The sequence below is a fragment of the Gobius niger genome (genome assembly GCF_951799975.1).
Source record: "Gobius niger genome assembly, chromosome: 2".
Taxonomy (NCBI): Eukaryota; Metazoa; Chordata; class Actinopteri; order Gobiiformes; family Gobiidae; genus Gobius; species Gobius niger.
In genome coordinates, this window is record NC_136853.1 from 28597059 (window position 1) to 28617337 (window position 20279).

General features: G+C 39.8%; 2 protein-coding genes across 2 annotated transcripts; one reads left to right on the forward strand and one right to left on the reverse strand.

The window, feature by feature from the left end:
- Positions 1 to 980: 980 nt before the first annotated feature.
- On the reverse strand, positions 981 to 10295 carry dyrk2 (dual-specificity tyrosine-(Y)-phosphorylation regulated kinase 2). The gene is made up of 7 exons (XM_079551526.1): positions 10133 to 10295; positions 7150 to 7253; positions 3401 to 3728; positions 3145 to 3308; positions 2680 to 3069; positions 2510 to 2600; positions 981 to 2089 (listed from the first exon to the last, which is right to left on the reverse strand). Exons 1-7 carry the CDS (start codon positions 10170 to 10172, stop codon positions 1455 to 1457), a joined length of 1752 nt encoding a protein of 583 aa, XP_079407652.1. The 5' UTR covers positions 10173 to 10295; the 3' UTR covers positions 981 to 1454.
- A 1520-nt stretch (positions 10296 to 11815) lies between these two features.
- LOC306959421 (F-box only protein 15-like) lies at positions 11816 to 18427 on the forward strand. Its single transcript, XM_079551532.1, has 10 exons — positions 11816 to 11978; positions 12050 to 12151; positions 12659 to 12763; positions 13355 to 13576; positions 13705 to 13896; positions 14883 to 15003; positions 15121 to 15203; positions 17289 to 17434; positions 17721 to 17839; positions 18046 to 18427. The coding sequence occupies exons 1-10, from the start codon at positions 11830 to 11832 to the stop codon at positions 18310 to 18312; spliced, it is 1506 nt and encodes a 501-aa protein (XP_079407658.1). The 5' UTR covers positions 11816 to 11829; the 3' UTR covers positions 18313 to 18427.
- The last annotated feature ends 1852 nt before the right edge of the window (positions 18428 to 20279 follow it).

Below are 20279 nucleotides of genomic sequence, written 5' to 3' on the forward strand. Positions count from 1 at the left end.
ATATTTGAGTGATTGCATCGTTCTAGTCCTCATTGAGTTTTTAAATTAAGGTTCTTCTTCAACCTCAGCTCTATTGCTCATATCATCTAGATATTGTAGGTCCAGCTGGTAGAGGCAGTATCTTATAAAACAACAGCATTTACTTAAGATTCTTATTTTTAAAGATGCAATGCCGCACACATATGATTCAACGATTTGTTTCAAATTATATGAAGAAATTCACTTGATTAAAATGTTAATTCTGCATTTTACACATGGACCGAGTAGAGAAAAGGAGAGGATTCTAGAAAACATAAAGTGCAGACAAAACCTAAAGTGTTCTTGGAACCAACATACAGTAGTTCTGTAATTGTGACTACGGCTTGGATTTTAGTACTTCACTTCAATAAATACAGAAATACCTTCTTGCTTAGACAGCTACAGCTCCATTAAATTTGCACATGCACGTGTGACTAAATAGTTAGTGTTGCTACTTACAGTAACCAAATATGTGGATATAAAAATAAACTATAATGATTCAGTAGTCATTTTAGTTCTGCGTGATAATAATGCCCTTGTTTATGTTCAAGTTTAGCAACAATCCAAATGTCATTTCTTGCATTTTTTTCTGGTCGACTTTTAAAATTGTCAAACCATGCCCAAGTTGTTTCCTCACTCGTACTTCGTAATCACATGATTCAATTAGACGTGCTTGGCTTACCAAAAAGCTAACAGTCAATTAATTCTCGCAACAGCAGACTAAATATGGTCAAAGAGGTAAACTGGGTACTAAATTGTGAGTACCACGTAATCAGTAATCTGACTGTTAATTACTATCTCTGTCGATAGTAACCAGGAGTCAGTAATTATCAGCTCATTTTAAAATCCTACCGGAACATGATAGTTTGACTTTAAAATTGCTCCTTTCTAAAAATGGTTTCTGAAAGTCAAAGGTCTGTCCATCCTTGTGCTACAAAGCTAAATGTTACTACAATGTGTTTTCTGTTTAACCAACATTTTTGTGAATTATTGTTGGTCTTTTGAGTGTTTGGTGAAGGTACAAATGTTATGATTTTGGTTTCTATTATTGAAAAATCTTAAAAAAAAAAAAAAAAACTATATAAAAAAAACAACTGTAAGCACCATGTGGTTTAAGCGTCTCTGTGACCTGTAGCTACAGAGTGGTGAGTTGATTGTCTGAGCAGCCGCATAGTTATATTTATCGTTTTTGCTGCTCATCTTCATCACACCTGACGTTAAATTTAGTCTATATGGACCCCATAGTTTCAGGAATACATGTATTCCCAGAAATATAACTATTCAAATATAGTTTCCTTGAATGCACCCCAATGCTGTGCAAACCATTGTAAAATGCTCTTTAAAATTGGCCAAGCCAGATTTACATAGTTCCATCTGGTTGCTCTTAGCCAATTATAAAACTGTATCCCACCACAGCAAGTGGGGTGCAGTCAGTCTCAGCTGACCAGTTTAGGCAGAACAGTCCTGGGTTGGATGTTCCCATTGGCATCTGTAATGGCGGCGAGGTTAGTCCTGGTTTTGGAGGAGGAGGATGTGGCATTGAGTTTAGAGATCGAGGTGACACTCCCGTCAGTGGTTGTTGTCCGTTTTGAAGAGGATGAGGTTTTTTCCCCAGTGGTAGTTCCTGTGGGGGGTTTGGGAAGTCTTCTTCTAAGCCATGGGTGGCGAAGTGCTTGGCTAGGCGTCATCCTGAGTGTGGGGTCCCACTCCAGACACTGCTTCAGGAAGTCCAAAAACAGTTGATCATCACAGCCTTTTAATGCTACACTCCAGTCTTTGCTCGCAGGTGGGCCGCGCACTTTACCCCGACGCGAGCGACCGGCGTTTAGCACAGCTGTGCCATCAGGTAACGTTGTGACAGTGCAGTATCGTGGGTAACCTTTCGACGAAACAAAGTTCTTGGACCTTTTAGAGGCATCAAGGAGTTTTTGACCAGGCATACCCAGGAGTTCAATAATGCAGGCCAGTTGGTCAGCTTCATCCTCACCTGGCAGTAGAGGGTATCCCGTCAAGAGCTCAGCCAGGATGCAACCCAGAGACCACATGTCGATAGGCATGCCATACCTAGATCCTGAGAGCAGTCAACATACATAACTGTCAGGGTAAAAATACACAGGGTACAGTATAGAATATGATTTATACACATACAGTATTCAGTAGCATTGTTCAAAATAAACTAAATATGTATGTTTTCATGTATATTTTTACTTGTATTTTTAATTGAAATGCAACAAATACATTTCTTTTGTGAAGTTAAAATGACTTTTAAGGCACCCCCAGTGGCCATCTCAAGTTCTGTCACTTTAGACAGCGCAGAGCTCACATGTATCAGCATATGGTTGAGATCTGTTTACAGCTAGAATGTTTCCATGCTGTCCAACAGATGCTATTTTTGTGGGCCGAGAAAACACAGTGGCCAAAAATTAGGCAACTCTAAGCCACCTGCTCCATAGAAATAGGGTAGAAGTACATTTGATTTAGCTAATCTTACCGAGTATAACCTCTGGAGCTCTGTAGAACCGCGACTGAATGTAGGTGTAAACTCTCTGATGTTCATAACAACTTGACCCAAAGTCTATAACCTGCACAGAAGAAAAAATACAGTTAATGTGATTTGATCGTACCATCATGATAAAAGTTACCATTCATGGGCTTGCTTACCTTGATACCGCTACGTCCTTGCTGCTTGAGCAATATGTTCTCAGGCTTTAGATCACAGTGGATGATGCGGTTCTTGTGCAGTGCGTCCAGGCATTGCAATATGGAGTGTGCAAACTTCCTGACCAGTGGGAGGCTAAATCCTTGGAATTTATTCTTTTTTATTAGCTCATAAAGGTTCATGCTCAGCAGCTCAAACGTCATACAGATGTGATTCCTGAAGGTGAAATTCTCCAGCATATGAATCACATTCATAGAGGAGTCTTTATCTTGCTTTCTTAGGTGCTCCAGGATGCGAATTTCCTCGGCCGCTTGGCGGTGAAACCGCTTTTCATTGCGGACCATTTTTAAGGCAACGTGGGTCTGTATTTTGTGATCAAAGGCTTTAACCACCTGCAGAAAGAGCACAATAGCAATAATAATTAATTGAATTAGATTATGTTAAGCATTTTAACTGAGATGAAGTACCTGTCCAAAGCTTCCTTTGCCAATCACTTTCAAAACCTCATAACGGTACGCAAGATGATCATGAGGAACGTGAATGTATGACCCTTGATCATCATCGTATCCACCGTTGTTGGCGCCTCCCATCACCCCTGATCGCTTCTTTGCATTTGGACCAACAAAAAACACTGGGGACAGAAATGCATCCACAATTTGTCTCACAGATTAAGTTCAGTGACCGAGCCAAACATTTTTTTGAATAACTTCTATTATAATTTACCTTCAGGGTAACTGAAAATTTCATGGTGTTCAAATGATGACATTTTGGACATAAACTGTTTCATAGCCTGCTCTGAAGTCATGGACACAGGCTTTAGCTTGCCGTCCTGTGATTTGTTAGATGTGGCACTGCCCTGGCGGTGGTGGAGTAGCTCTGAGCTGTGGGTCTGCCTCTCGGACACAGGTAGGCCTGGCCGGGTGGAACCAACAGGTGCCAAGCCATTTGGTTGTGACGTCAAAACGGGCCGCTTGTTGGAGTTGTCTTCATACAGCTGATGTGATGGTGGAGAGAGCTGGACCGCTTCTGACATATTGGCTTTAGAAACCCCCTAAAGATATGTAAACAAAAAACAATACACATTTGTCAGACCAAAACCAAAATGTGTATGTTCCTTCTAAGAAATACAAGATGAACGAGGGAGAGAAACTGTTTCTTTGTAGTCACAGTTTCTAAACACTCCTGGATCATTTTAGTGACAGCGTTTCCAGATGGAGCTCAAGGTTTTCCAGCCCAATAGCCACTTAAAATCCCAGTTAAGATGTATTAATGAATGTGATGAGGGGAGGCGAGAAAGGGAGAGCCTGCTGCTACAAATATAAGTAATATAAGAGTTACATAAAACAAGTATTAACTGTTTCTTAACATTTACCAAGCGTTTGCTCATGTGCAAAGCAAGTAGCAGCAGACTAATTGCAGCATTTTTACACATTGAGCTTTTTTTTTTTTCTTATATCAGATTTGGGGCCCTAATGCAAGCAGCATGAAATGATAAATTAGATGCAACATGCCAACATATTTTGATTGCACCCACTTTGATAAATAACCCCCTGGTGTTCACTGTATGACAAAGGGTATCGAGCTGCATACAACAAAATCAAGTGAGGCTTGGCAGTAGGAAATATACTGAACCACAGATACCTAGGCATCTGTTGATCGACATTTTCATGTTGTTTGCTTTAAAAAATAGAATGAATTGGGGTTTATACAGTCCACAGCAAGTAAAATGCAATGTATTTTAATGCCACTTGTGCTGTCTCCTAAGGTCTTTAAGTGTTGCACTGCCCTCTTGTGGAGAGTCTGTTCTCGACATGTCTGTGTAAAGGAAGTTGTTCGGCCGCCATCTTTGTTGTGTGTAAAGTCATGAACACAAGCAGGAGTTGCTGTCATAGACCGTAAAAATAATTGCTGTAGGTCTGCTTAAGGTGCAAAAATGATCTTCCACAGAGCTCCTGGGAGCATGTGCCTGTAAGTTTTACTGCTGTTGCGTGTTGTGCACCTACAGGCCTTTGTTCGGTGTTGTTGTTATGCTAAACGGCAGCGGTAGTAATGCTAATCTATGCTAATTAGCCGCGGCTAAGCTAGCTGACCTTTTAGTGTATATTTAATTGTTTTTGCAGGTTAATATAACTGCAGCTACTGTTTTCTGTTACAAAAGTTTTAGCAGTTTTTTATTGCAAATACTGACTGCAATTCTGTGTCTTGTTTATTTGCAGTTTTACAAATGCCATTGACTGGAGCAATAAACATGGCCCAGTCATTCAACATTGTCTTCATGTCAAGTCTGTTCGCTTTATCTGCCAACCACTCACTACGTTTAGAGACGGCAGAATACCACCCACGTAACATTTCACCCAAAAAATAGAACAGAATATTAAGCGCGCAGATTTCCCAAAGCATAATTTACATGCATAACACCAATCTGGGGGTCGTTATTGGAATCTCTCAAATAGAGGATATGCATCTGATGTCATAGCATAGCAACAGCATGGTAAAGACAGTTCCACCATGGGAAAACAACAGGGCAAAATTAGTGGCAAGTCTGCAATGCTATTCTTTGATTTGCCACTCAATTTGCAATGTTGAAGGTTCTATTTCCATTTTAGATTAATAATTTGCATACCCTCTATTGGGGAACGCCGAGTGTACCCAGTTTCTCACAATTAAATTGATGTAAAGTTGTTTCCACTTAAATGCACTAACAAAACTATATGTCTGTCAAACAATACATGCGTTTCCAATGACATTACGCAGATCCGGCCACCATTTTGAACACGAAGTACATGCAGTACTACAACAGGTAACAATATCTGTACAGGATTTACTAAAGATCTGCTTCACTCATAAGACTAAATTAACCCATCAAAGAGGAAACAGAAAACCTTTCTCTGGGGTTTTTACAGTTTGTCATGTCAACAGAGTCTGAGTCAGTGTTTAAGCTGCTCAAGACGTTAGCATGCTACCAGTTAGCAACTGTCCTCAACCAACTGTCAATGTCTTCAACACGATAAACACATGTGTGGCTCACATCTATGAACCCTGAGGAAATGCTACAGTAACAGCTCAACTTTGACCTCTGTCACATGTTGTATCCAAGGCTAGGGCTGCGTCTGAAACCATCAAATTGTAGCCTCTAAGCACTAACACTAGCAACTAACTCCTTAACCTGTCATGGGGTCGACTGTTAGATCTCTATGCAGTTAGTGAACTAGAGCTTCAGCAGAATTTGCACAATCCGTCCATCCTTAAACAGGGGAAGGGGAAGTGACATCACCAACAGCTGTTTTTCTTCTTCTGTAAAGTTATTGGTGGAGTGAGGCCAAACAAAAGTGCATGTCGCCCCCTACTGTACAGTGTCCAACAACAACATAGTGTCCAAACATTTAAGGAGAAAAATAAATCCAAATGATCCATACATTTCCCTTTAGTGTTATTTTATTTCAACAGCTGTTCCTTAAAGCTACAGCAGCAAAGTTTTTACTACAAAAACAAAAGCATTTAATCTGTTTACTGAGTTTACTCTTTAACACTGACATGCGACTGAGCTGTGGGGACGACAACATGGATTTTGTCACTTTTATAAAGTTTGGCTTGTGCAGAATCTTAATTTTTAATTATTATTATTTTTATTATTAAATGTGCTCCTGTCAATCAACAGTGGTTGCGCATGAATCACTCCAGGGTGGGGGCGAGGGGGGTGGCTTACCAATTCGGAAGCAACTTGCCATGGCGGACGCTGACGCACATCCGGTTTGGCGCAAGAGCTCTTACTAATCTGCTTGTTTCGGACGCAGCATAGATGTTTGTGGTTCAGGGCTTTCTCTTGGAGAGGTTCAAGTTGAAGCTAAATGCTAACTGGTAGCATGCTAACAGCTAAAAACACCGATTTACTGGTTTCTTCACATAAACGTGCGTCTCTGGGGCCGTGTTTTTACTGTTTTCTTCTTGAGCAATGATCACGAGTACATAAAAATGCCACTGTCGATCAGTGGTCTTTCATTTTCATCCTGAGTAGAGATATTGTTACATGTTGTAGTACTACAAAATTCTACTTCGGAATTCAAAATGGCCACCATAACAACAAAAGTCACATGACTGAAAAGCATGTATACTTTAGCAAGAAGAGCTACAAAGTTTTAGCGCCAAGGGTTTCTTCTTCACACCCTGGCCCTATCGCTCTCTGACCTGCATGTAGAACAAGACAAGTATTCCGACCAGAGATCTCCACCAGAACTACTCTGTTCTTGCAAATGTAGTGAGTGTGTCCTCAGCTCCAGTCAATAAACCAATCAGCTGTTAATGTGCGCCTTGGAGCAGTGTGCTATTCTTAGACTCAGCTGACAGGACAAAAACAAGTGTTTCAAAACAAGAAGGAAGTCAACTGCTTTATTCGACAAAAATGATCATAAAGTGAACATATAGCCAGTGCAGGCTTGCTAAAAATGGACAAAGGTTGTGTTTCAAAGTGTTACCGTCAAAGGGTTGAGGTTGTTGCTGCGTAGAGGAGGCAGGGCGCCGGATGGTGATGCCTGAGGTCCACTGTGACTGGGAGAGTAGACTGGCTCGCCCGCTTTGCCTAAACACAAAGAGTTTGTTTTAAATGAATAAACTCTTTCAGGATTCTGACAGTTTGGCAAGCTGAACTATATGCCAAAAATACAGATTGTCGTGTTTAGTTTTAGTTTGTTTTAGTTTAATGCAACAATTTAAAAATATAGATCATCAGTGGTCTTATTTAGCACTTGCTATTCAATCTTGACTGTTTTTTTTGGTGCCATGATTTCAACACCATAACAATACATTACCCCAATTGTTCCCAACCTTTTGAGTATGATGTACACTTTTGGCCTACTTCAAGTACCCTTCTCCAATTCAATAGTTTTATAGTACTATACAAAAAACAACCAACCAACCAGTCAAAAGAATGTAAGGATGGAATAATAAAACACACAATTGAATATACTTTAAGCATCACAAAACAGAGCAGTGTAGGGCTGCAGACAGATGGCCTCTGCTCCTTCACACTCTTCTTAATCCGAATTTGCAGTAATCCTGCTATTTAGTGTGTGATAAGGCTAACAAATGCCCCGCCGCCCTAAAAAAAGAGACACTCATCAAGCAAAGATATCATGAGCAATAATACAGAGATGTTGAAACTTTGTGTGAACATTTTCTCTTTATGCACATCATGTAGAGTAACTTTTATGCCGTGCCAAACGGGAGGTGTTGAGAAAATTGAGTGGCCATCTATGCAATGTTATTTAGGTCATTCTTTGATATGTTCATTGAGGTGCCATTTCTATTTAGATTTAAATAGAAACAGAATCTGCATAACAGTTGGCGGGCAGGTGCCAATACAACTCTATGGGAGAGAAACAGTTTTTGAAAGAAATTTGCCAAAAAGAAAATGTCCAAATGGATTCCCTGAACATTATTTGACAGTGATAAGATTCACAAACCTGACATATTATTTTTATGGCTGAAAGTGCTTTCTACCAGCATCACGCTGAAGATTGTCTCCACTTTTGGACACTGTTATGAGAAAATTATTAAACCATGATTCATGAAGCTGGGAGAGAGGACTTTGAACTGTGTGACCGTTTTCGTTTCAAGTGATTTGCACCAGGAATTAGAGAAATCAGCAATGAACTCAGCCTACAAATCTGCATTTTGAGCGTTAACATGGAATTTTCAGTAGCTCCACCTCAATGATAAACTACAGACTTTTTAGAATGTTGTGATGTCACGTGAACACAACCTATTGATGAAAACATTACGCAACAATTTGAGCATCTCAGTTCAGAAAAACATAGAAGGCCAAATCAATTACCTTTACGAAAACCCACAATAAATACTATGCAAACTGCCGTCACGTGTGTCAATATGTAAAAACGTCTGGAGCTTCCTTCAACCTTCCATCAGCTAAATGGGCCTCAAAAGGAACACCACCATAATGTTCTCCGCCTATGCATTACACGTTGATAATGTCAAAGAAATCCAAAGCAAGTACAAGTAATTCCCGCAGTGAGCCTGAAGTTGAACTGCAGCATGGTGAATGTGAACTCGACACCAAGCTGGAAATGCCAGAGTGCCAGCGAGCAGACATGGTATGCTGCTCAACAGGACGGGTGAGGAAATCTACAGCAGCATGTTCACAAAATGCTACATGATGCACAGTAGGACCATGCAAAACAGAAATGGAATTGAGAAGTATAGAGTTCGGGAAAGTCTACAGTTACCATGGAGATCGGCCATCTTTGCAGCTGTTAGCATACATTTCCGTTGATTAACATTAGCTAAAAACAGTATAAAAAAGTGGAGAAAAAAGCCGTGGAACAACTCCGTTAGCGGCTGAGTTACTGCTGGTAAATACATCTAACTCACTGTGGTGTCCAATTGTTTTAATGTGAACAATAACTCCAGTATTTTAACTTCTAAAATCTCCATTAGTTTACAATTGCTGCTAATCCCATAATGCTTAGCGATATGACGTCACATTCCCGAACTCTATTCCTGAAATACCATTAAGCGTTTCCCCAGGCTTCTGTTCAGTCAAGCATTAGTCGTAAAGCTTACAGACAAAAACAATTTAAAAAAAAACGCAAGTTATTTGACAAAGCTTCACTGAAAATGGTACCATGACCCACTTACGAGTCCCGACCCAACACTTGAACGTGTAATATCACTTTAAACAGGTAACCAGACGAACTGCGGATAGTTGGGCGTTTATATGGTTCAACTGAGCAGCTGACGGGCATAACTACTACGTACGACATGATAAGACAGGAGCAAAATGACCTCAGACAAGAGATGATCCAAGGCTTTATTTCGGTCTGCCGAGGCTGAGGCCACGGATTGCCAAGCAACCCGAAAACACGCACACACACACACACACACGCGCGCGCGCACCCGCACACCTACAAACACGCGCACACAGGAAACCATAGTAGCAAAACACTGCGCTAACAAACTTGTACAAATGAATCAAAACTAAGACGGCCACTGGCACATGCAAACATACCCCGCACAATGATTACATGCGAGGTGAGCAGAAATAGATGTCTGGAATAGGTCTGGAAGGCAGAAGGCAGTGTGAGCTGTTGTAACTAATCATCTGTTGGTTAGCAGGCTAAAAATACACCCAACAGCCGAGGAAGGCACCGCTCGGTTCATGCGAGCGTGCGAATATCAGGTCTGCAAAACCCCCTCTGCAAATCACTTTACTGTAAAAGGCAATCGTATCTGTTGGCATATTTGAGCTTGGGAGTAAAGTAAGAAAAACACACACACAAGCTAGCAAAGATCTTAGTATCGGCCACTTTCTGTGATCCGAAAAAAAACAACAATAGATCCGTAACGTTACGACGACGAGCGGGCGGGAATGATCAGCGACAGATCTTTAACACATTGCCACAACACAGGCGTCCAGTGCTGGTCGGTAAATGCTGTGCTCACCCGTGTGGATGACCGAGGCTCCGGGCTTCTTGGTTAACATGGCGGCCGCTCCTCTCCTCTAAGCAGAGCCATGGCAGAGCCCCATCGCTGGATTGGCCACCTCCTCTTCCTCCATCCACAGCTCCTCCTCTTCCTCTTCTTCTTCTGGACTTTTTTTTTCTTTCTCTTCCGCTTGCCTTTTTTTCCCCTCGGATCTGACTCTAAAGCGTATGATTTATGAACTTTTAGCTAGTGATGGACAAAATGAAGCCTCATGAACCAATGAGGCTTTTCGGACTCCCGTGTCAGCAACTGGTTCAAACCGTCGCGCTCTACACTGCCATCTGCTGATGATTTTAATGTATTACAATTAATAAAGTATGTTTATTTTCCTTATTTCCGGCGCCCAACTTGAAATAAAATATGGATGTCACCAAGAGCGTTGATAAACAAGGCAACCGTTTAATATAATAGATCCATGAAGGCAACACACAGTTCAGTTCAGTTCAGTTCAGTTGAAGTTTTTTATTCAGCCGTGGTGTTATTACAGACACAATAATAACAACAACAGCAAAAGCAAAATATTCAATGCTGAATAGGAGCATGAGGAAGACATTGTCTTATAAATTTCATGCCCCCTTTTTTTTTCCCTCCAAAATCTGAGCTGGCTCTGAACAGATGGCTCACCGGTTTTTGATGTGTGTTAGCCTATATCAAGGTACAAATAATACTTTACATCTAAATCAATGACTGTTTCAAATTCAACATTGGTTCTTATGTTTCGTTGCTTTCGTATTTTCCAAGTACTTTTTTTTTATACATTTGATTGAATTGAGTGATTGTGTTACATGATTTTTGAACAATGTCCAAAGAATTCCATAAACTGATCCCTTTTACAAGAAACCCCTTTTGTTTTTGTGAAGTGTGTGAAAATGGAACCCAGAAATTGCCCTTTCTTCTGTTGTTACTATCTGTAATTAACACAAATTTGTTTTGAATATGTATTGGCACCAACTTATTTTTTACTCTCCACATAATTTGTAGTATTTTAAATTTGACCAATTCATTAAATTTCAAGGTCTGCAGTTTTATAAACAGTTTGTTTGTGTGATCTTGTGGACCTTTGAGAGTCACAATTCTTATAGCTTTCTTCTGGAGTAAGAACAACCTTTCTGTATAACTGGTGCATGCATTTCCCCACACTTCAATACAGTATGTTATATAAGGAACTATTAAGGCTGAGTATAAAAGCTGTAATGAAGCCTCATCCAACGTGTGTTTAACCTTATATAGGATACCAATATTTTTACTAACTTTACCTTTGATGTGGTCAATATGAGGCTTCCAGCTAAGTTTGCTGTCTAGGATAACCCCCAAAAATTTGATTTCTGAGACACATTCAATATTTACATCTTCAATAACTAGTTTTGTACATGCATTTTTCTTATTTCCAAACACCATATAATTTGTCTTATCCCAGTTTAAGAACAATTTATTATGGGCAACACACAAATAAATGGAACCAAAGAAATATTTCTGACGTTGAACTGAATCAATACAAAGAGAATGAGGTTTTGTCATTTAAAAAAAATATCATCATTATTTTATTATTTTATTCAAAGGAATTAACGCCACCCGCCAAAAAAAACATGTGAGCGTGGCGACCCGGAAGTCGTGAGCTCGGTGTCACAGACAGGCCCAGTTCGTTCAAGCTCGTCATGGCGGCTGGACGTGGCGAGTTCTATCAAAACTTTGCACATGGTCTACTGAAGACGGCTGTCCAGGAGCCCCAGAGCTTGGGACGAGGAAAGCATGGCTCAGCAGTAACAATGAAACGCAAGAACAGGGCCTCACAGAAGAGCCTCAGGTGACAGCGATTATCTGAGTTAAACATTTGAAATTCAAATTGATTGATTTCATTATTTTTTTTAATGTAAGGAATACAAGTAGCACATTAAGCAAACCTGCTCAAACATGCGACCTCGGAAAACTTCAAAAAAGTATTCTTAAACGCCCACAAACAAAGCATCTATTTGAAAGGTAAGCAGCAAGGCGTGTACAGCTCAAGAGCCCCGCCCATTTCTGGTCACGTGCTGTTGTCCCCCGAAGTAAAAAAGCCATTCATATTCAACATTGACTTTACAAAAAAAATGGTTTAAAAGCACAACACAGGCTGATCAGCTGTGTGCTAACTCATGGACATAAAACACACCATTTTAAAATCAAGATTTATCTAAATCTTTACAAACTGGAAAGTTATAAAAGTATTGCACCAAATCTATGAAGTATTTTATGTTTTCTTGTTAAATATCTGCGCGATGGGAGTTAGCACTTAGCTGGTTAGCATGCGTCATACTTTGAGATTTTTACTTCCGGATCGGAGCATTTTTTATCAGAAGTGGACGGAACTGTTGAGCTCTATTCCTATTTAATTTTCATCTTTTTAATCATAAAACAATAACAACAACAAAAATATATGTCTATCTAATATTATTATTATTATAAATTATAATAAAAATCATAATAATTGTTGCATTTATTTTGCAGGCTTCCATCTGAGATTTTAATGAAGATTCTTTCTTATCTTGATGCTACTTCGCTGTACTTCCTAAGCCATGTCAACAAACTATTTAGTCATCTCACAAATGATGAGTAAGTTATCCTCACTGTGGAAATAAAGAAATTCACAATTTCTTCTTACTGCACACCAAATATTGATATATTGGCTTGTTTTGACAAAAATTGTAAATGTTCATCGCCTGCAGAGAATTGCCACTGATACTACACACTGACCATAAGTATAATCCCATTTAGACAGCAACATTAATCACATTTTTCCCCACTCATTTTTTCGAATTTCGAATCAATTTTATTTTTTATAATGAAGTAAATATGTGTAGCTGATTCATGAACTTAGACACTATCCAAACAATCCTCAGCTCAAACAAAAACAAATACTTTCCTCCAATATCATTTAACGCGCAAACATCTCCCATTGTCTCAGTGAAACTGAAAACTAGGTTCAGAAAAAATGGCCTTAAACCTGACCAAGATCCATGACGATTATTAAGATTGACCAAAGTAGAGATTGCGATTTGAATTCAGATTGATTGCCCATTCCTAGCATGTTTGATATTTTAATATGCATAAGTGAATCATTTTGTTCAGTCATTCCAAGGGGTTGAAGATGAATTGAAGCATAGTTGTTTTCAGTTGTACAACACTTTCTTTCTTTTTTTCTAGTCTGTTGTGGTATACTCTTTACATGTCTGAGTTCGGAGTGAATCAGCCATGGTGGATCAATAATCCCAGGCCTAGAGTCATACAGGGTCGAAGCTTGACAGGTCACTGGAAACAAAAGTATTTCAAAGCTCTTGCAGGACAGGAACTGAATAAGTGGAGACATGAGCTTCGAGACATTAACCCATACACCGGTTTACCTCGACAGACTGAGTGGGTCCTCAGGTAATCACTGTTCAATAGTCATTTATAGGTTCTCTAATCTAACTCCTATTGTGTGATAATGACAGTAATTATTATGTGTCATTTTGCATGGCCATTCAATGAGTTCATATACTTTTGTAATTTTGTAGGAATCTGAATGTGTGCTGGGAGCTGAAAGCTCAAGCTGGTGGTGGCCAAGAGGTGATACTTGAGCCAAGCAAAGTGTACTACTTTGAAACGTCTGTCATTCTCCGCTGGAGCAGTGAGAGTTTGCCCTACTTTAACCAAATCAGCAACTTGGAGCTCCATGGATTGAGGAAGGATATGTACATTACGAAAAAGTATGATGCAAATACACGATCCGCACACCCACACCACTGTAAACGCACTGATGTACACTTTGGGCCTGATTCACTCGGCGTTTACACACAAGAAGGTTGATTTAGGAGAAAATGCTAATTATATTGTTCAGCAGGTACTGTCGTATTTATCATGACTATGGACTAAAACTGCCCAAAAAATTAGCACGTTTTTTTATTTTTATTTTTTTTCTTTAGCATGTATTTGAGAAACGGGTATAAACCTTTGCACAAGACAGTAAAGGCAGTTTGTGCACTAATGAGGCATTCAAAACTTTTCAAATCTTTGTATCTAGCTCAGTGGTCCCCAACCACCGGTCTGGGAATCGGTACCGCGCCGTGACGCATTTGCACAGAAATATAAAATCATTTATAAACGACCACCAGTCGCCATAGAAATCCTTTGGACTCGAGTACATCTGGTTTTATTCTAGACAGAATCAGTGCAGCCTGAGATCAATACAGTCTTATATGGTTTTCGTTTGCAAGAAAAAATATCAGTTATATCAATTAATAAACATTAAAAAAGGATCACTGGACTTTCCTGAACTAAATATTCTTGGCTCGGCATCAATGTTGAAAACTCACAAAGTGATCTGATCATATTATGTTAGATAAGTTATTTTTTGCGATGTTTCTCAGTTCCCCTGAGGCTTACGATGTTGTGGGAGGACACATCTTAAAGCACTTAGCTCTTTCCAATGCAAAGAAAACAGAATCATGTATCATTTGCGTTCCCTGAGATATTGTTTTTTATCGTTATCGAGTTAGGTTAGCTGATAAGACTTTATACATGTACTATGGCTTTTAAATGAAACAAAAACACAGCTTCTGCTCATGCAGTAAACTCATTTACATCACATTTGAGGCATTGATAATCAGCACAGTTTCTTATGGTACATCAGGTGCAAATTGCACGCTAATTTTAAGTACTGCTTGCAATTTAGCTCCTGTGTCTGTAATCTTAGGCCTCTCTGGCAGTCTCTAATGCTGAGCCTGGATATAACGGACTGTCCTTGTATGATTGGCAAAGACCGACTCATTAAGCTCCTATTCCTATCGCCAGGATTCATTGTTGGCGTTTGGAGGGTAAGTAGCACTACCTAATTTGTAAATTATTTTAGAATCAGATGTGCTGGTGAAAATGCTTTTTTGTTGATTGGTCTACCCTTGAATACATACTTTTCCTACACTTTTTGTATTTAGGGTCAGAATGTCATTGCCTTTATCATGGTCTGCCTACACTTTCACAGGCTGCTCGAACGAAGCCTGTTTGGATCTCCTGTGAGGTAAGTTTCACCAATCAGATCTAAAGATTTACAAGTTAATAGTGACTTAGCACCCCCTACTGGTCTACCAATGCAAAATACTAATGCACACGCCACATTTATCCGGGCAAATTGGATGAAATGTCCTGCTCGATGACACAACACCATTATTAACTGGCTGTTGCAGGATTTGAGCTGCTTGTCTTCCAGTTGTAAGAGGTCTGATTTTAGCACATATCTGTGATTACACCACAGATATTCTGAATAATTGGTGCAATAATTGTGTTTTTTGTGGTTGTCAAGTGACGATGTCATCACTCTTCTTCCGGGTCCAATGCAACAGTTTGGACCTGGAAGTCGCTTTTTGATGAACATATAGTGTTACAACTGAAGCACAAAAGACGGATCACAGAATTCTTGCTACTGTTAGGGACAGAGGAGGGTAGGTAACTAGTGCCCTATGAATAAATACATTATTTAAAAAAAAATCTATTTCTTCATTAGTGATATTTAGTCTGGGGACCACCAATTCATTTTCTCGTAGGAGAGGTGTGGTTTAAGATCGTCCATAGCCGTTTATTGGGCGCTATGAATGTCTATCATGCGTCTGCACGTCGCCACAGCCAATCGTGTCGTCGTATGAAATGACGTATGATGTACCCGCTATAAACTTTCGAGCTAAACTATTTAGAACAAGGTCTAAATAGGTCTAAATAGGTCTGATCAAAAAATACCATCGCGTCTGCTGCTGTCATGTTTGATCCATAAATAAACTTTTTTTTAAATCCGTAAATAAACTACAAGCTTCTATATCGAAGAGCGCGCCATCGTTTTGCCGCCCCTCCTCGTTCTGTGATTGGTTCCCAAATCCATGCGAAAAGTTCGGCCATGGTCCCCAGGCTGTTGTGCAGTTCGAAATGACACACAGCAGTCTGGCGTTAGCCAGGTTATTTCTTCATTTGATATGGACATGAAATGGCATTGGACAAACCAGATGCATTGTTGCTGAGTTATAGCAAAACTGCTAATTTGCAACACCTGTCCATAGGAGACTTTTACACATTAAACAAAACACATGTAGTGTATGAAAGGGTACACAATATACACATCAACAATATACAATTCATACAGCGTTACCATGTGTGCAGCTTTGATTCAACTTCACCCACTGTTCCAGACCTCTGTTAAAGGGGGGGATATTTCAGGATTTTTATGTAGGGCCTCACTTCCTAGTTATCCAGTGTTGTTGATTTCAGGACATTTTTTTTATTTTTATTCATGCAGTCCTTATATTTGAAGAGTTTAGTGGTGCTACGCTAGTGCTAGGCTAGTAGTAACACCAGACTACCCATATAAATGTCTGTGTTGACTGAATAATGTTTAAAATATAACCATTTTACATTTAAAATTACTTATATTTGAGCAGCATCAGCTTCCTGGTTGTAAGCTATGCAGGGGAGGAGTGATCTGCCAGGTTACCGGATCTACAGTAGTTTGTTTACCTGTGGCCGGAATTACTACACATGAAATTCACAAAGGAGCTTTCTACAAATCAGATATGGCAACGTTTGGAGGACGACCCGATAATTTTGAAGAGGGTTTTAGCCTAGAACCACTAAACTCTTCACATATAAGTACTGCCTGAATAAGAATAGAAGAGGTTTTTAATGCTCTTCACATATAAGGACTGCGTGAATAAAAAAATATCTATATATATATATCTCCAGAAATCAACAACACTCTGGATAACTAGGAAATGAGGCCCTATGTCAAAAATCCTGAAATATCCCTTTAAAGCTGTTCATTTCAGTGTGCAGTTTTAAGTCAATGGGCAGAGAGTTCCACAGAATGGATCCAGTAAAGGAGAAACTGGACTGTCCAAATACAATATATAGCAAATAAACATTTGTAGCAAGAAAATGAAACTCAATTTCTCAATTGAGATTTGATGAAGCATTAGCGCCACTATGGCCACTAGAGCATGCTATTTAGTTCCAAATAAAGAAATATGATATTTTACACAAACCCATACATACAAGTAAGCATTGTTTGTGTATAGTAAATATACAGTGTATTCTATTTAGCACATATTTCCTCCTCTTGCAGCCCATATATGGAGCCTACAGTGAGCCTTCCTCGGGACCAGTCAGACTCTAAATGTGGGCTGCATGGTTACCACCTGCACCTTGTCCTGCACAAAACCGGAGCAGAGATAATGTCTGAACATTTTCCTAACCTTTCCTGCCGCTCAGGTGGGTCACTTTTTTTTTTTTGCAGCATTTGTAATGGTTCTCAACCTTTTTTGTCTCACATAATCCGAAGGCCTTTCATAATACTCCGTTAACCACGGTTAAATGTCTATTTAGCTGTAAAAAATTGTATATAGTGTATAGTGTTAAGAATCCTGCTAAAATATTTTCAAACGGCTTTAAACAGATCACTTCAAAACAATTAGTTTCACACTAACAGTATCACATTTTATTAAATCATAATTCACTGTTATTTTTGCGCAATCGTTGTAATTTTCACATGTTTTAGTTGCGGAAGGTTTAATGGCATTGGGTGTGATCTACAAGAACAACCTTTCTCATCATTGCTCATTGTCTGGAAGCATTAGACTGCCCTGGAAAACAGAGAAACTGGAAGGCGCAATAGAGGTAGAGTTTGTAAAAATTGTCTTACACAACTAGATACAAAGCTGTTTTAAAACATTTAATATACATTTTTGTATGACATAGTCGTCATGTCTGTCATTACTTGTAGAATACCTTGAAGTTATGTCTTACTATCTTTGGACCCTATTGTTTTTTGAATGGCCACCTGTAGTGATACAGTTTTGATGGGTCTCTTCTCTGCTGCTCAGAACTGCTGCTTCATGACACTGACTCTTCTGGATTACTTTCAAAAGCCCTTCTGGTGTGTCTGCGCTCCCATCACCATCACCCGATCCAAAAGATCCTTGTCCTTTGACTACAGTGGAGAGCACTATTTGATGGATTATCACCACCCAGAAGGCCGAGTGAAGATGGAGCTGGTGTGGCTGCAGGAGGAGAGGCAGTTCTTTCTCATTGATTTGACCGTCTATGTCCCCATTGACAAAGTCAACAGATACTTCTGCACAAATTACTAAATCACGTGCTTGTTTTTATGTGTTGATGTTTGGCAAGTTGGACTGTGGTTACCATAATCATTTAAATCAAGCCACTTGTTTCATATTCTACAATATACATTTTCTTTATTCTAACCAGGCGATTTATATGTTTGCAAGACAATGGTTACATTGCAATTCCAGCAATTCCATTGCAATTTCAACTTGTTGATGGCCAAAATAAAGGATAAAGTATTCACTAGTAATGCAATGTTTGTTTTTCAGATTGTATAAGGTCCTGTTTTAAAGTCCTATATGGCTATCAATTGCCTGAACGTTCATGAAATTGATACACATTTTCTATAATTTAGTGCACACTGTTTTCCCAACAAACCTTTCAGTTTACAACATACTTAAGGAGGATCAAATAATTTTCATTCCATTTCTAGAAGTAAAATCAGGTATAGCTCCTTTATGTTTTTCTAGAGATTTTGTTTCTTCTAATTTGGCCTCTATAGCAGTGGATCTCAACTTGTGGTTTACTACTGGTGGTACTTCGGCTTCCTCAGGGGGTGGGTCATCTGCAATTTTAGACTTGATTTCTTTTTAAAGGAATAGGCCACCGTTTTTACATACTGAGATATGCTCTTACCTCACTTTAGCCGTGTTAATATATCCCCGTCTGGTCTTTGTCCGTGCGCTCTGCCAGGCAAACGGAGCACATACGCAGCCTCTCCCACATGTCATATAGCTCCAAAAAAGCTCACGATAGAAGCTACCAAGCTCTTCCACGTGTTCCCTATTTAAATAAAGTTACGTGAAGTGTTTTCATGCGAAGTATATTTACACAGAAATGTAACATGTCGATTTTATAAGCAGATAAAAAGGGGGACTATATTGTGAGGCGTAATGATACGAGGAGTAAAATGTCCGCGCAGTAACTCCTAAAGGTTATTGACGGAAGTAAGCGGGGGAAGTCTTTAGGAATTACTGCGCGGACGCTGTGCTCCTCGTATCATTACGCCTCACAATATAGTCCCCCTTTTTATCTGCTTATAAAATCGACATGCTACGTTTCTGTGTAAATATACTTCGCATGAAAACACTTCACGTAACTTTATTTAAATAGGGAACACGTGGAAGAGCTTGGTAGCTTCTATCGTGAGCTTTTTTGGAGCTATGTGACATGTGGGAGAGGCTGCGTATGTGCTCCGTTTGCATGACAGAGCGCACGGACAAAGACCAGACGGGGATATAGGCTATTAACACGTCTAAAGTGAGGTAAGAACATATCTCAGTATGTAAAAACGGTGGCCTATTCCTTTAAAGCTGTGCGCTGATACTGTGCCAAAGTAGGTGGACTGCTCTGTTGTAATTGCATGACCCAAAATATGGCCATAACAAATTATGGGCAATAAAAATATGATTAAATGTTTGGGTGGTATTAGTGTCTGCGGTGTTACTCCGCCCGTCAGCTGGGGCGCTGTATAAAATGGCACAGTCTACCTGCGTTCGACCTCTGACCTCTTGTTCTTCCGTGTCTGCCTGGTGTGGAGGTGGTGTTTTTATAATAGATCCATGAGCCTAAGGCGCTCGTGAGCAGCTATGGGTCTGGGGGGGTGCGCTTCAGGCGCAGTGCGAGATGGCGGTGCTGTAGGTGGGAGGTGTGGTTCCCCACGGTCCAGTACGCGAAGCATGACGTCCCCACGAGTATGACTCCAAAAGCGAACACGAAGTGAACCATCTCGAACCTACAGAAACAACCATTGCTGCTTTGTTCCTGCGGACGGAACGGAAGCGAAAAGTGTCTGCAAAATGTGTGTGAACTGTGAAACAACGGAGAAGCGGTGTGCCAATGAATGGACTTTGCCCACTTGTTTACTTTTATTTTTTTTCGACACGAACTGAAACAACTGAACTGGAACTGAGGGTTGAAAACCTGAAAATAAATTGGATAAAATTATTGGAACGACTTGCCTTTTCAATGAACGAACCTGTGGTCCTTTTCT

Coding starts and splice junctions, on each gene's coding strand:
- LOC306959421 (XM_079551532.1), top strand. CDS start 11,830: ATGGCGGCTGGACGTGGCGAGTTCTATCAAAACTTTGCACATGGTCTA. Junction 12,152..12,658: donor ACAAAGCATCTATTTGAAAG/GTAAGCAGCAAG, acceptor TTTATTTTGCAG/GCTTCCATCTGAGATTTTAA. Junction 12,764..13,354: donor AGTCATCTCACAAATGATGA/GTAAGTTATCCT, acceptor CTTTTTTTCTAG/TCTGTTGTGGTATACTCTTT.
- dyrk2 (XM_079551526.1), bottom strand. CDS start 10,172: ATGTTAACCAAGAAGCCCGGAGCCTCGGTCATCCACACGG. Junction 3,729..7,149: donor ACAACCTCAACCCTTTGACG/GTAACACTTTGA, acceptor ACATATCTTTAG/GGGGTTTCTAAAGCCAATAT. Junction 2,601..2,679: donor AAGGACGTAGCGGTATCAAG/GTAAGCAAGCCC, acceptor TCTTCTGTGCAG/GTTATAGACTTTGGGTCAAG.